This window comes from Paraphaeosphaeria sporulosa (genome assembly GCF_001642045.1).
Source record: "Paraphaeosphaeria sporulosa strain AP3s5-JAC2a unplaced genomic scaffold CC84scaffold_3, whole genome shotgun sequence".
In the NCBI taxonomy this organism is placed as follows: domain Eukaryota; kingdom Fungi; phylum Ascomycota; class Dothideomycetes; order Pleosporales; family Didymosphaeriaceae; genus Paraphaeosphaeria; species Paraphaeosphaeria sporulosa.
Window position 1 is genome coordinate 2,041,473 of NW_017253362.1, and position 14,517 is coordinate 2,055,989.

The 14,517-nt window shown below is 52.0% G+C and overlaps 6 protein-coding genes across 6 annotated transcripts; 3 read left to right on the forward strand and 3 right to left on the reverse strand.

Moving 5' to 3' along the window:
- The first annotated feature begins 26 nt into the window (after positions 1 to 26).
- CC84DRAFT_1162515 (uncharacterized protein) lies at positions 27 to 2,158 on the forward strand. Its single transcript, XM_018178012.1, has 2 exons — positions 27 to 541; positions 588 to 2,158. The coding sequence occupies exons 1-2, from the start codon at positions 344 to 346 to the stop codon at positions 2,115 to 2,117; spliced, it is 1,728 nt and encodes a 575-aa protein (XP_018038959.1). The 5' UTR covers positions 27 to 343; the 3' UTR covers positions 2,118 to 2,158.
- On the forward strand, positions 2,068 to 3,748 carry CC84DRAFT_1162516 (uncharacterized protein). The gene is made up of 2 exons (XM_018178013.1): positions 2,068 to 2,096; positions 2,148 to 3,748. The coding sequence occupies exon 2, from the start codon at positions 2,361 to 2,363 to the stop codon at positions 3,717 to 3,719; it is 1,359 nt and encodes a 452-aa protein (XP_018038960.1). The 5' UTR covers positions 2,068 to 2,096; positions 2,148 to 2,360; the 3' UTR covers positions 3,720 to 3,748.
- Positions 3,749 to 5,781: 2,033 nt separating this feature from the next.
- Positions 5,782 to 6,538, reverse strand: CC84DRAFT_1239874 (uncharacterized protein; the record flags this gene model as incomplete). The annotated part of the gene is made up of 1 exon (XM_018183991.1): positions 5,782 to 6,538. The coding sequence occupies exon 1, from the start codon at positions 6,526 to 6,528 to the stop codon at positions 5,782 to 5,784; it is 747 nt and encodes a 248-aa protein (XP_018038961.1). The 5' UTR covers positions 6,529 to 6,538.
- A 977-nt stretch (positions 6,539 to 7,515) lies between these two features.
- Positions 7,516 to 9,533, forward strand: CC84DRAFT_1194741 (autophagy-related protein 22-1). Its single transcript, XM_018181365.1, has 3 exons — positions 7,516 to 7,674; positions 7,758 to 8,027; positions 8,087 to 9,533. The coding sequence occupies exons 1-3, from the start codon at positions 7,536 to 7,538 to the stop codon at positions 9,415 to 9,417; spliced, it is 1,740 nt and encodes a 579-aa protein (XP_018038962.1). The 5' UTR covers positions 7,516 to 7,535; the 3' UTR covers positions 9,418 to 9,533.
- A 31-nt stretch (positions 9,534 to 9,564) lies between these two features.
- On the reverse strand, positions 9,565 to 10,376 carry CC84DRAFT_1257435 (uncharacterized protein; the record flags this gene model as incomplete). Its single annotated transcript, XM_018184732.1, has 3 exons — positions 9,565 to 10,038; positions 10,109 to 10,258; positions 10,320 to 10,376. 3 exons carry the CDS (start codon positions 10,374 to 10,376, stop codon positions 9,565 to 9,567), a joined length of 681 nt encoding a protein of 226 aa, XP_018038963.1.
- A 641-nt stretch (positions 10,377 to 11,017) lies between these two features.
- On the reverse strand, positions 11,018 to 13,448 carry CC84DRAFT_1203936 (uncharacterized protein; the record flags this gene model as incomplete). The annotated part of the gene is made up of 3 exons (XM_018181864.1): positions 11,018 to 13,199; positions 13,318 to 13,334; positions 13,426 to 13,448. The coding sequence occupies 3 exons, from the start codon at positions 13,446 to 13,448 to the stop codon at positions 11,281 to 11,283; spliced, it is 1,959 nt and encodes a 652-aa protein (XP_018038964.1). The 3' UTR covers positions 11,018 to 11,280.
- Between the last annotated feature and the right edge of the window lie 1,069 nt (positions 13,449 to 14,517).

A 14,517-nucleotide genomic window follows, 5' to 3' on the forward strand; every position in this document is an offset into this window, starting at 1 on the left:
CTAGATGAGATCGCCCTCTGCGACCACCGTTATCTCCTCCAGCGCCTCTCAGGCTTCGCAGATCGTCAACCTCCATCACTACTAGTGTATCATCTTTCTCTCAGACCAGACGTCTCAATTGACCACGGCCGTCGACCAGAACGATGCCAATGTGTCTCTACGCCAGTTCCGCTACCGCCTGCACATGGTTTCCAAGTCGCCCAAATGCCTGCAGCTGAATTGACGACACGTGACAGCGAGTAACTTAGTCAGCTCCAGCTGCTAGCGCGAAACTGGATCATGATCTCAAGACTTTGAGCGACTTTGCGCCTGAGACGAAAGTCATGATCAACTGAACCCACCTATGCATCCTTGGGTTGCGCGACAATGGCATGCCTGGGGCTGTTCGCGATCCGTCTTCGGTGACCTCTGCCGCCGCCAGCGCTTTCGCGGCCCTGTAAACCTGCACTTTCACACCCAAAGCTCTGCGCAGCCAGGTGCAAAGAAACTGTTTAGAAATGTCAACAGTGCTATCATCGTTCCGTCGTCAGTCACGAATACAGTAAGGACTATACATGACGCATCAAGAGCAATGCTAATGGTAACAGCGCCCAGAGGATCTAATCGTTCACATCAAGCCTGTACTACGGCAACGCGTTTTCAAAGATCGATTCATCGTCTTCTTTGTAACGCCCTCATTCGCGACATGGCTCTTGGATGACCAAGTCTTTCTCCACAAAGCCCTCAAACGCACCTACGCACACCTCCTGGATCGCACTGAAACTCCATACGCTCAGGTGCACGCACTTTGCGCCGTCGTCGACAAGCTGCCTATATCGCGACCAGTCGGGAATGTCGATAACATAGAAGAGGAAGTCCGGCAGCGGATACAGGACCCAAACGTGCAGGAAATCGGGCAGGAAGGAATCGCATATGCTGCCCTTAGCCCATCTGACTCTCTGCCGACTTCCTCCGGCGTTGGCACGGACAAAGCAGCCATCAGTTTCGTAACTTTTGAAAGATCGGATGATGACGGCGGCCACTTTAGTGATACTGTCCGGTTACCGCTAGCCAACACTGTGTTCCAGACTGGCTCGCCCACGATGATGACATACTCGACGTGGGAGAAAGCAAAAGGCTCACATGAATTTACGTTGAAAGAGAAGCGGAACATTTCCCATCATGGAATTCGAATGAAGGTCGAGAGCGACATACAGTCCACCGTATTGAGTGTGCCTCTTGTTCCTTTGTCCAAGCCGCGTGAGGTGGAGGCAAGTATGGGCAATATCCTTCGGAGAATCACAGGCCCGCATGGCGCAAGTATCACCGCTTCTCAGGAGCTGGAGCAACAAGTGCCGAGATACTTCAGCACCCGTGGTGAACCGTCTCAGGCGACCACTGTCTGGGCTCTCGTTATGGGTCCCCATCGCAATGTGGACAGCAGTGAAGAGACATCTTTATCTCTCCAAGATCAGAGCGAAGAAAAGCAATGGGAAAATCTGTGGAAGCAAGATCCTCCCTGTTGGTCTCCGTTGGTGCCGGTTGCCCTAAAGAATGGTGCTCGTTTGCATCGTGTGTTAAGCGGCGGAGGTGGCTGGGGCAAGAAAGCCGGCCTTCTCTCGCTGGATCCTATTCCCACTAGGGGCATCAACTTCGCAGATGAACTAAGTGACCCGGAGGAAATCTTGGAGGGAAACTTTGAGGAAAACTTTGGCGAAGAAGGCCCTGATCTTGACTCGGCTCTCCAACAAGTTGCTCGGCCTGGGGACTGGGTGCAGTTCTTCATCTCTCCTTCGGTTCCCGCAAAGGATGATTTCATTACCGGCAGCCACGGTGGCGAGCAAGTGTGGGGCCTGGAGCTCGGAACTATCCCGAGTACGACTGACGCCATGCCGGTTGCTCTTGGGGAAACTGGCACCGCAGGAAGGAAAGAAATCTCCGTTTACAAGTCCACTTTCGGTGGATTGGCGGAGGGAGGTATGGTCATCAGTCGCCGTTTCAAACTCGGACAGGAAGACGGCTTCTCGACCGTTGGCACAAGCACAGTTGATGTGCCTTTTTCACGCTTCTCCGTGCTGAACTGGAGGACCGAGAGTAGCTCAGAAGATGACGTGGATGTAGGTGGTCAGGACAAGTAATCGTATGTACTGTATCTAATGTAAGAGTAGTCCTTTCGTGATTGCCATGAATCTAAGCCCTCCCACTATCATCTTGACTTGGCCAAAATCTTGTATGGAGATTCCATGCCACGATTCTTGGGCCTGGGTGATTCGATTTTTAAAAGTCTCTCAGGGGCAAGCGGGACCAAATCACACTCGTCGCGAGAAGACGATGTTGCAAGAAGGCTTTTAGCCGCACGAAAAAAATCTCCAACAAAATCGATGGTTACAGGAGAGCAACCGCAGATCCTCGCAGCACATTCTTCATCTAATCCACATCAAAACCTCGAAGTTGCTACTGCGATTCGAAAACCTCCCTATAGCATTAGCCGACTAAAGAAGACAGCAAAAGTTCCTGTACCTGAGCAGCCGCTGATCCGCTCCTACAAACTCGACACTCCACCAAGAGACGAGCTGGTATACTGCACCGACAGCCTCCGCCGCGTGGACCGAAAAGTCGCCCGCTACGTACGAACATATCGAGAGCTCATGAACCAGATCCGGCGACAGAACGGTCTACGTATGGATCTCGCTGTGCGCCAGCCCAAGCCTAAGATGAAGCCTCTGCCTCCGACATTTCCCCCATCCATGCGCAAAATGCTCTCGAATTCTTTCAAAGAAGTCGAAGACCTCACGTACCAGTACCATAAAGCCATGGCCGCTATTCGAAGGTATAGGGATGATGGACCCGAGCTTATAAGGAAGGTTGCAACCGATATCCCTAGAAGTTTTGTGTCATGGCTCAAAAGCGCAACGAATGAAAGCGCACATTGGGTTGGCGTGTATGAGAAGGACTTTGAGAACGTGATGGCCACGATTAGGATGAATAAAATCTACAGGGACGGACTCGAAAACACCACCCTTGTACCCACGGGCGCGCTTCGTGGCGTCGGCGACAACAGCTACGAGACCGGCATTCTCCGGTTTACAAACGTCCGCCTCACGCCCAAACGCCTCCTTGCTGAGCTGTCTGAGACCACTCGCCAGATGCAGGCCATCATCGACAGCCTGCAAGACCAGATCGGCCTCACACTTCATAGGCTCGTAGTCGCGGACCTTGCGAACAAGATCTTTGGGGTCACCACGTCGCTGGCGACATCCATGAATAAAACACTCACTGTGAGAAGCTTCCGCGCAGACATGGCCCTCACCGCCAACAACTCCGCCGTCGTTGTGTACGGGCTGCACATGCGTCTCCGGTGGCAGTTCACCAGCATGATCATGTCGCGCCGCGGGCGGAAATCCCATGGACAGAGACAGGGCCGAGCGCTGCGCAAGCTTGCGAATATCACGCACAGATACGCGCAGCTTTGCTCGTTCGACAAGAACCTGTTCTTTGGCAGTGATCATATGACGGGTGTTATACATAAGTTGCTTCGTGCCAAGGAGATGGAGAATCGTTTGAGCAGGTTGATGAATATAAGGGAGGGAAAATATGTATCGATCAGTATGTATGCTAGGAAGAAGAAAAGGGTCGAAAAGTCGGCGGAGAAGTCGACGGAGACGAAAGTCAGGAAGATGGATGCGCAGTACAATGCGATTAAGGCGTTGGAAAATACGGTCAAAGGGTGGCTAGGATGACGTGCGGTTATAGAACAGGGACGCACGGCTGCACTAGGACCAGCACTTCTGTGTTGATGTGTTGTACAAATATTCAGGGTGCGGGCGGATTGTATATACGTGGCGACCACTCAAGTAGCACCCCACATTACCTGTAAATAGTAAATCGTTTAAACTTCATCTTATCGTACCTTGGAAACTCTGGAGGCATAGATACCACTGTCTCGCCCTTGCTTTCAATGCGCACTTCTCTGCACTCTACTCTCTAAAACGGGGCGAAGTACGTGGACATGGGGGACTAAAAGGATGAAGATGCAATCTATATTCTTTTCCCTCTGATCGGGGCCTCTCAAAACTTCAAACAGGATCGATGTGCCATGTTCATGAACAATGATCGTACAACGAAAGCACAACGAACGTGCCTGGTGGGGAATTTCCTCCTCGCGGCTACTCCATCGCTCTGTGGTGATGAAGCTCACCATTACAGCCCGACATCGACTTTCATGATGGTCTTTCTGCGAACCTGTTAAGTCGAGAACTCCTACTCGGCCCCTGTCTGTGATTATAAGGTCATGTATTGTCATGATCTCCTGGCCTTGTGGAATTGGAAGCACACGGACATCACCCACATGCGCTGTCTGCTCAAAACTTTCGTGCATGTCTCCATCAAGGCCACCTTTCTTGCTGGTGTCACTGACCACCATGGTGATCTTTTTTTGTCATCACTGTAGAAGCGTACTTGGCACACCACTCGCTTAGAAATATAAACATAGCTATGATGCCTGCCCTTTTTCCTCCCTTACGTTAAGTTCGGTGCCCGGGTAGCATTAAATGGCAGATGAAAATCAAATTGTAAAATAATCTAAGAAATAAGCAAGTGACGGCGCATGTTCGCTGCTGTTTTGAGCCAACAAGTAGATGCCATGATCACATGTGTTTCTTTTGCTCAAGTGAAACATGGAAAGTGTAATTCAGCATGCGTTGGTGTTACAAGGCTTGTTGATTAGTGTGACTTAAGACAGTGTGGTACATATTTCAGCTAAGTGGGAAAGGCATGACACACTAGCTTTGGACACACACATGTGGCAGAGTTGGTAGTATGATTCAGCTTTATCGTCATCTGGCCATCGTCGACTGATATAACGTCGATGTCGTAGCCACTGTGAAACCAATGGTGAACTATAGTGTCCATGACCGATGGCCCCATGTTCTTGTAGATCGAGGGTTTATACGGGCGCTTTTTGACATTCTCCTATCACAGCGTTAGATGAACTTTGATAGATGACGTTTGAATGGCGCTGCAAACAGTATTCCTCGCACCAGACTCTGCGTAAACATAGCGGAGAAGCAGGAGGCTTTATTCGTTGGCACGGCCCATGAGTATTTCCCATCGTCACTAATGGTCAAGTCGCATCCATCAATTTGGCGAGCCTCTAGATCACGTATAACACCACTAAATTAGTAAGCAATGTCCATACATTGAAGTAGTACCTACCGCTGGCGGTGTATGTTGATTGCATGCTTCTCAATAGTGACGACGGTGCTGCTGAAGCATATTCCGGTGAAATTGGAGTCGAAAGTCGATGTGGAGGTTGCTCGTGTCAGGATAAGGGCTTATGGTGACACAAGGGTACCTTCCGCACCGGTGTCGTGCTTTCCTACTGTTCTTCCACGGAGAGACATCAGTTAGTAAGACTGGACTCTTTAGGTACCATTTTATGTTGGAAAACGTACTTATATCTCAAGTCTTTTTCTCTCAGTGTTTGCTTGAGCATCACCTCTGACCGCTTCGTGAATGAATGTTCCGGCGTGTGTTTCAGCTTCTTCTGAAGCGTACATTCAAGACAACTCACATTCCACCCATCGGTAGCGCCTTCACCTTAGTCACTCCTACAGCTTTTACCTTCTTCGGAACTTGTATACTTGTTTACTGTGAATGTTATGAGGATGATAAGTACTGTAGCTCAACGCGGAATTATATTTTCTTGTGCGTCTATTTTACGTTTCCTGTACAGCCAACTAGGTAAAGATAAACCTAATTTCGTTTCCCTTGATCATAATCTTATTTTACAGTCTGATTTACCTAAGAAACATGGCAGCGCGCAAGACACTTATCCACGACCTCGGCGATATGAAGCGGAGTGACCGCCCTTACACTCTCAAAATCACCTGCATCGACCCTTTTCCTCATTCCCACCGTCACATTTGCTCGAAGCGGATCCATCAGGATAGGCGTGCTCCCTGCATCCTCGCTCGTAAGCGTCGCATAGATCGTTGCAGGCTTACAGTCGGGACCATTGTTCAGTTGGTAATGCACACTTCCTTTGGGGAACAGAGTCCCTTTATTCTTCGTCAACTTTCCACCGATCTCCGGATTGGGTGCCAGGTTCTCGTAGAGGCCTAGCTCGAGCAGTGTGCCGAAGTCGACTTCGCCTTCGGTGACGACGAAGAACTCGTTGGCGCGCGGGTGCACGTGTGGAAGAAAGATCCCGCAGGGGCCGAGAGTACCCATTGTCAGGGTCACACCGCTGTTGATGAGATACGGGAATGTTTCGAGGTTGGCGGCGCTCGCGAGGCCGCCTTGCCCTCCAGGGACGACAAAGCCGTTTTGCTCGAAATCCCAGATTGTCGCATTAGTCAGACGATCGCCGTCGAGAAGTTTGTTGCCCGACTCGTCGGTGAGTAGCTTCCGGTAACGTTTGATCTGCGTAGGCGTGGTAATGAGTTGAGCAATGAGGTCGGTATTGTCGTCCGGGCTGTTGCCCATGGGTGTTGGAAAGGCATGTGTAACTCCTAAAACAAGGGCCACGATGAATGTACTCGATACCATGGTGTAAAATGTTCGACTGAGACCGAGAAGAACTCAAGCTGTGGTGGGAGTGTCCAATGAATGTATTGAGGCTGTTGAGAAATTGTTTGCGATGATAATGATGGTTGAAAGCATCTGCCACCTATCCTTATATCTGTAATTCTCCTAAAGTTGTACCTCGCATAACCACATAGGGGATCTTGTAGTCATTTGACATAGCCACAGCTTTACTCGCACTCTCGGGTAAGATTCTGCAACACTGTCAACTCTGGGGAGCACGCCGCGCGAGGCTAATAGGTAAGTGGGATAGCAACGTAAGTCATCATATCCGTATAGATCAGTTGAGCCGACTAGTGATTGGTCCTTTGCAGAATACAAATCTTTGTACACGAAGACCCTCAGCCCCAGCTTTACTACGGTAGAAAAAGATCATCTCAACAATTGCAGCATACATATCTCAATGTGGCCTAGGATGTCTCATCTTATCAAATCAACGACCAGCTTCTAAAGTAGTCACCGTTGCAGTGCGTCGGAAGTGGCCGCAGTACCAAACCTGCCAGGGGCGGTAAAGCCTGGAGGCAGTGCTGCTACTAAGTACAAAGGCGGTCCTTGGCGAACCTGTGGCTGCTGTTCCCTTGTGATGAGGCTGGGCTGACTTGTAAAAATTTGAAATGGCCGTTTCGTCGAACTCACGTCAAGGTTTCATTGGCTAGCTCGGATTTCCTAAAGAGGATATTGAGAGCTACAGTCCATCTCTCCATCATGTCGTGGCCGTGCTCCTGCACTGTCTCTGCACTGCAAATTCTCGGCCGCAGCAAGTTTCTAACTTGTTGTGATGAGGGCGGAAGTGGAAGAAGGGCGGGTTGCATTTGGGAAGTAGTGGGTTACCTGCCTCGTGGGCCGCGATGGTTGTGCATGACGTGAGGCTATCGCCATGCTGGATCTGGTTTAGCGCCAACCGGCCTAATGCGGCAGGCTGGATTACACATCACAAACATCCCAACTGACTTCAACTCTCCAACACGAACATGTCCTTCGAGGATGCGGTGAGACCATCCCATCCCTCTCGCTATAATGACGAAGATACGAGCCCGACGACCCCACGTGAGCTGAAGGGCTGGTATTCCTATGCGATCGCGGCTGAGGTGTTTGCTGTAGTCGGAGTTGGTACGTTCGCTTACATCCTTCCTTTCTCCCCCATTATCTAGCTTTGGCAGTGTTTGATTGATTGGATTTTTACCTTTCGATAGGCCTCTTCCTTCCCGTTCTCCTTGAACAGCTTCCACGAGAAAGAGGTGTTCTGTTCTCGGACAGATCGAAGCCATGCGTGGGCCCACCCGGATCCGGAGATGCCGGCAAGTTTCGAGCCAGAGCAGGTGACGCCGATAGAGAAGACCAATGCATCGTGAGATTTCTAGGCAGCGATGTTACGACTACTTCATTTGCTATGTATACGACATCTGCAGCTGTGCTTTTCCAAGCGATTACACTGATTTGTTTCAGCTCATTCGCCGATTATGGTATTTTGCCCTGGTCTTGTCTTGTCTTATAACTGTACTTCGAAACTGATATTGTGAAGGTCCGTATCGCAAAAAGCTGCTTGTGACTTTTGCATACACTGGTGCAACCGTTTGCTCGTTGTTTGTCTTCATCACATCGAGCGTCTACTTTTTGGCACCGTTTCTAGTCGTCATTGGCGTCACTTGTCTGGGAAGCAGTTTCAGTCTTCTCAACGCCTTCCTACCCCTTCTTGTATCCAATCATCCATCGCACGCCAAACCGGGTCCCTCCGACGACCCTCCAGCATATGAGCTCGAAGGACTCAATCGGCGGGACCCTTCAAACTCAACATACCGTTTCCATCCAGATAAGCTCAGCGAGGACCTCGACCGATCATCCAAAATCTCCTCCAAAGGTGTCGGTCTCGGCTACGCCTCTGCCGTAGGCTTCCAACTTTTTAGCGTCGGCGTTATAATCGCTTTCGACAAACTCGGCCTTTCGAAAGGCAATCCTACGCTTCCCATGCGCGTAATTCTGCTCCTAGTTGGTATATGGTGGGCGCTTTTTACCATCCCTACACTCCTCTGGCTACGACCACGGTTCGGTCCACCGCTCCCTACGCAGTCTCAGAACGGCAATCCGTCTGCGCGCAGAAACAGCTCCGTCCTATTCTACCTCGCCTTTTCCATCCGCTCGTTCTGGGACACTCTGAAGCGCGCCTCCCGCCTCCGCCAGACTCTAATATTCCTCGCAGCATGGTTTCTCCTCTCTGACGCCGTCGCCACCATCTCCGGTACCGCAATCCTTTTTGCGCGCACCGAGCTCCACATGGGCACCATTCCGCTCGTGTTCCTCTCCCTGACCTCCATCGGTTTCAGCATGGTTGGCGCATTCTCGTGGCCTCGCGTCGCCGCGCGATACTCACTCTCTCCGAAAATCGTGTTGATAGCGTGTATCGTAGGCATGGAGATCATCCCACTGTACGGTCTCCTGGGCTACATTCCCATCCTCAAGCGCCTCGGCGTAGGCGGGATACAAAAGCCGTTCGAAATTTATCTTGTTGGCATCATACACGGGCTCGTCATGGGCGGTATCTCCTCATATGCTCGCAGCGTCTATGCACCGCTTATCCCCGAGGGCAGCGAAGCGGCGTTCTTCGCGCTATATGCGGTCACGGATAAGGGCAGCAGTGCGGTGGGGCCGGCGCTCGTGGGGTGGATCGTCAATCGGGCTGGGACAATCAGACCGGCTTTCATATTCCTCGCTGTGCTGGTGATGCTACCCGGCCCGCTGCTTTGGTGGCTGGATGCTGAGAAAGGCAGGGAAGACGCGAGTAGACTGGCAGGAGAACACGGGAGTGGGGCTGCAGGAGGATATGCGAGAGTTGGTGAGGATGACAGGGAGGACTAATTGGTCCCGGGCAGAGGACTCGGCCCTTTATGAACAACGACCACACTCAGATACCCTAACAACGCTAGAACGTACCATACATTAACGAAAATTCATTCACCCGAAGTACCACAGGCATTACATCTTCGCACTCACCCTCCCCGTGTCTCAACCCCGATGCAACCACCCCTTCCCATTCGGCACATAGCACCTCTGCTCCATCCTCGAAATCTGTGGCTTCTGCCCCTGCCAAAATCTATCCACATCCCCCCTTCGAACGAATATCTCCATATCCTTCCTATCTCTCCAGCGCCCTAAAATCCTCACACCAACATCGTCATCAAGGCACTCAAAAGCCATGTACGTGAGCACCCCGTTCTTCCCTCCATTGTGTTTCTCCTCTTCGTGTACGTTGTTCAAGAGGTCAGTCAGGGAGGCAAGGACAGAGCATCGAGCAGATGGCGACACGCAGGTAAGCCGAGTATCTTGGAGGATGCCCGCAGGAGGTGCGTCGCCGTTGTTGTCGAGAAAGCCAGCGATGAGACGGTAGTGTGCGAGGTCGAGGTTCGTTGTCGTCGTTGGTTCGATGCGCTTGAGGAAGGTCGCCATGGCGGGGGAGCTGAGGTGGGTTGTGTAGAGGTCCTGAGGTGACGTGGTCAGTGATCCGTGAGCTCACTGTTACGAGAACATGGATATGCAAAGTACAATATACCTCTCTGCGGCCGTAGACTTCGAAAGCCAGCATGCTGGTGGTGGCGTTGAAATCATGGGCGTAGTCAATGGGGATGCCGAAGTAGTATGTCTTGGTCGTGTGCTCATTGGCGTAGACGTAGGTTGCGAGGTCGTCGTAGGCTGCTTGCCACTTGATCTGGCGTTAGGCTCTCGATCTTGGATTTTTAGGTTGTGGGTGTGAGAGGGCTTACAGCGGCGTACTGATCCGGGACGAAGTTGCAGTTTGCGAACAAATAGAAATCGTCCATGGTGGAGCTGGGTCTGGGCATGAGATGCAGTATTGGAGGATGGACCATGAGACTCTGGTTAAATTGAGCTCGGTATGCACCATAATCAATCTATCAGCCATGCTTTTATCTATTGCTACTGTTCGCGCCGTTGATCCGACTTCATCATCTCATCCGCCCTTGCTCTTCAAAACGATCCTCTCTAATTGACAATTTGCTCGGAAGACGTTCACATCCCATGTCTCCCCTTGCATTAGCGCAAGCACCGTCTGACGTTCATTGCCGCTTCTGGCTGGTTAGCGGTCACTACACCCCTTCCCCGCGTCTTCCCGCACGCACTAGTTCGCGGGGATGGTCACTACACCCCGGAACTGATTCGCGGGTGTGGTCACTACACCTCAAAACTCACGTCAGTCAAACAGTGTCGCACTTGTGGTAAACTGAGGGAGGCCTGACGTTTGCCGCTGCGGAAGAGCTTACCCGGGATGCTCTTACCCACCTGCGCCAAACAAACTGTAGCCTGGGAACAGCGCAGTATTATGTCACTAATAGCTAGAAGTATTTGCGAAATTTCCATTGTGATACTAGTCATGAAAATGAGAAGCGCATAAAGCCGAAGCCCAAATTCCAGAGCAATAATCATCCCAATCCTCCTCAAGTGAACTCCAGATGGGCTATGCAAGGCCAGGCGCAAAGCAAAGAAAATCAAAAACTGTCCGATATTCTCAGAATAATAACCGTCACCAATCACCCTCCAAGTGAACTATGGATGGGCTGTGCAAGAAAAACAAGGGGATTCGTGAAGTCGTTACGGTATCCAGACGGTGCCAGATCGCTGTGCAAGGCAACGGATACCAATATGCGATGTTCCACACCATTTTAGTCAATCTAGTCGTATCGCCTTCTTCTTGCTCCTTTAGATCACTCACTTCCGGTCTTCGCGCGTCCACTGGCCACGCTGCTCCAACCACTCCCAGCCGAGCGGCTGAACACGGGTGTTGCGCTGTTGGCCAAGCTGGTTCCACGGCGAGGGAAGCCAGTTGGTGCGATCGCTTGTTCCGAGGAGCGACGAACCTAATCCTCCGATCTCGATGCCGTAGCGTGCTCCAGTCTGCTGGCTCAGGGAGAGCGAGCGGTTGTCGGGTCGGAGAGCACCGCTTGCGCTTGGGTTCAAGAGATCCGGCAAAGCCTGACTGAGCGACGGGGGAGGCGAGACATCATAGTCGGCGGCTGACCATGCAGGCTCGGTGGCGGGAGCTTGAGCATCGGTATGGGTGCTGCTTGCTTCTACGCCGGTGTCGAAGACGGGGAGGTACGCCGGGTTGATTCGGCCGTGGATCGCGGAAGCTTCAGTGTGGGCGCTGGTTCTTGCGGCGGTGTCCAAGACTGGTAGATAATCCCGACTGGTCTGTCCACGAGGGGCGGGAGCGGCGATGGGAGGGTCATTCTGAGAGCTGCGTCCTGTCTCGGTGCCAAAGACGGGGAGAAAAGTCGGGTCGATTTGTCCACGAAGAGCGTTGGCGCTTATGGAAGCTTCTGGCTGAGGGTGAAAGCCTTGTGCACTGGGATTCAGACTGCCGGTCATAGGCTGAGACAAACGGGAGACAGCAGCGGGAGTATCAGTTGGCGCATTGTGTCCGTATAAGCTGGAGTAGTCAGCGTAAGCTCCTGGCTGAAGACCGTAGCTTTGGTGTCCTTGGTACCCAGTTCCAGTGAGGATGGGCTGCCCATACGTCGGTTCGATGAATGTAGAGTGCAATTGGGCAATGGTAGTCGTGCACTGGGAAACGGGAGCCGCACGGTGAGCTTGCATCTCGTGGAAGGCAGAGCGCAGCTGGGCAGCGGTAGCTTCGCGCTGAGCTTGCTGGGATGCGGCAAGTCTGTCAAAGTTGTAAGCTGAGTTCTGGCCAGGGACAAAGGTCCGGAATGGCGAGGCTTGCTGTTGCTCTTGCGTCGTTAGCTGCTGTTGCTGTTGCGCTGCCAGAAGCCCAGCAAGCGATTCCGAGGCAAACGGCGGTCCGACTGAGGCCATCTCTGATCGTGATTCACGCACTTGCTTCTCCGGCTGCTGTTGAGTGTACTGCTGGCTCGAGCCATGCTGAGCGGAGCCCTGTTGGTCGGCGGAGTACGGTGCAGGTCGCAGTTGGAAGAGCTTGCGTTCCGGGACAGACATCGTGCGGATGGGGGTGTGTTTTTGCAGTAGACTCTGGCGATACGCTTGGACTTGTGACTCAACGAGGTCTTGTTGCTCTGGTGAGAGCGCAGCGGCGTTGGGATGCTGGGAGACCGTAAGTTCTTGGGTGTCGGAACCTGAGGTCGACGTTGATGCGCTACGAGCTGTGCGGGTGGCCCTTCTTCGCTGGTTCCTCGTTTGCGTGTTGACCTCGCCGAGTGAGGGCCAAGCGTTCATGTCGTCGACGCGGAGTTCTTTTTGCTGCTGCGGTTGAGCGCGATGGCGGCGCTGGTTCTGCATTGCAGCAGGGAAACGCGGCGGAGGATGGCGCAGACGCGTTGGTGAGTCCTCGGGGTACTTGTCAGCGGATGAGGCTCCCGGTCCGTTGCTCAATCGCTTGTTGCGCGGCGTCTTGCTGTTGTCCGACATGTTGGTGGTGGCAGTGTCGGTGGTGGTGGTCGTGGTCGAGGCGCTGGTAAACTTGACGAAAGTCACCTTCGCCGCGGGCGCCGGCGCAGGTGAGTGAGGGCTGGTTACCCTCGCGACGCTTTCCGTTTGTCGAGAGCGGTCATAGCTCTCTTGGGTGACGGTGCGGTCAGAGGTCCCGCCCACAGAGGACTCTGGCCGCACTGCATCCGGCACAAAATCAGGTGCTTGGGGATCCATCCCCGCTGGTTCTTGTTTTAGTCAGTAAGTCCTTAAGGACAACGTAGTAGCGAAACGGAATCGATGGACAAAGGAGACGTCAAGATTTGGGAAGGACATAGACATTTATACGGGTAAACTTACGATCCACCTTCACTTTGCTACTCTACTCGTATCATGATTCTCTCGTCACCTAGAAAGCTTTGTAGCTTATCAGATATGAGGAAGAGAAATTGGATGCTCAAGACATACCTCTCTGTGGTGTAACTTGCCATGGCGAATGAGAAATCGTGCTGCAGGAAAGGTCGAGAGCTCTGGCATACCCTGAGTTCATCCAGGCTACCCCATACGATGCGCAAGTTCAGGGTCATTTACACCAAAATTAACTCTTGGAATGTGAATGATACAACTGCGACGCAGAGGGGGCTCATAGGAGTATTATGAGTTGAGTTTGTTCAGATTACATCGTGCCGTCTGGAACATGGTGCTCGTCCAGCACTGTCTACTGTCTGTATGAACGATGAATATACGATGCACAGGACATCATAAGTCTTCTTGTAATCTAAGTCTTGCCAGGCTGCATCTCCCTGTTTGAGCGCATGGTGCTTCCAACCATCATAACGTGTATATGTGATCGCGGGAAGTACTGTGGATAATGGAACCACACATCGTAGTGTGGTGTAAGTTCATCCAACCCCGGTCTATCCCGTTGGAAGGGATACTGTAGCGACTGAACTGTAGTGACGGTGCTTCGAAAGACGTGTATCAAACTTTAGAGACACACAATATTTCCCGCGACTACTGTGTCATTTGTATGTAAAAGCTAGAGGCGGGCTGCCTGAGCCAATCATCCATCGTATTGTAGCACGAGTTCATCCAGGATGCAGTGTCCCGTTGCAGGAGATACTGTAAAGACTGCCGCAGTTGCATCGTGCTGTGTGAAGGCATAGCGCTTCCCGCCAGCATTGCATCATTTGCATGTGAACGCTGGAGGTGGAACGCTTGAAACGACTGATACATCATATCGTAGTGTGAGTCAGCCGAGCATGATAATCGGACATAATCGACAGCATTGAACCCTGGCAGCCCAGGGTATCCGATGCCTCTGAAGAGACTGCGATTCAAGTCCCACTGTATTCAAATAACTGGTTCGAACAGGTCATTGATCTCGGGATGTTGGATGGTGGGCCAACTGAGGGATCGGAAGCGGGCTCTATGGCTGTGCGATTAGCTAGTGCGTGGAGGTTATCATGGCGACTTCTGGTGGTGGACAAGTTTGTAAAACATTGATCTGGGCGATATAGAGATGCGCACGCGTTTCGAAGGACATTGCATTTGGGATCC

Excerpts from the sequence above, each read along its gene's own strand:
- CC84DRAFT_1162515 (XM_018178012.1), top strand. The coding sequence starts at position 344 with ATGCATCCTTGGGTTGCGCGACAATGGCATGCCTGGGGCTGTTCGCGA. Across the intron at positions 542-587 it reads CGTCGTCAGTCACGAATACA|CGCCCAGAGGATCTAATCGT; the intron begins GTAAGGACTATA and ends TAATGGTAACAG.
- CC84DRAFT_1162516 (XM_018178013.1), top strand. The coding sequence starts at position 2,361 with ATGGTTACAGGAGAGCAACCGCAGATCCTCGCAGCACATTCTTCATCT.
- CC84DRAFT_1194741 (XM_018181365.1), top strand. The coding sequence starts at position 7,536 with ATGTCCTTCGAGGATGCGGTGAGACCATCCCATCCCTCTCGCTATAAT. Across the intron at positions 7,675-7,757 it reads GTTTGCTGTAGTCGGAGTTG|GCCTCTTCCTTCCCGTTCTC; the intron begins GTACGTTCGCTT and ends ACCTTTCGATAG. Across the intron at positions 8,028-8,086 it reads CAGCTCATTCGCCGATTATG|GTCCGTATCGCAAAAAGCTG; the intron begins GTATTTTGCCCT and ends GATATTGTGAAG.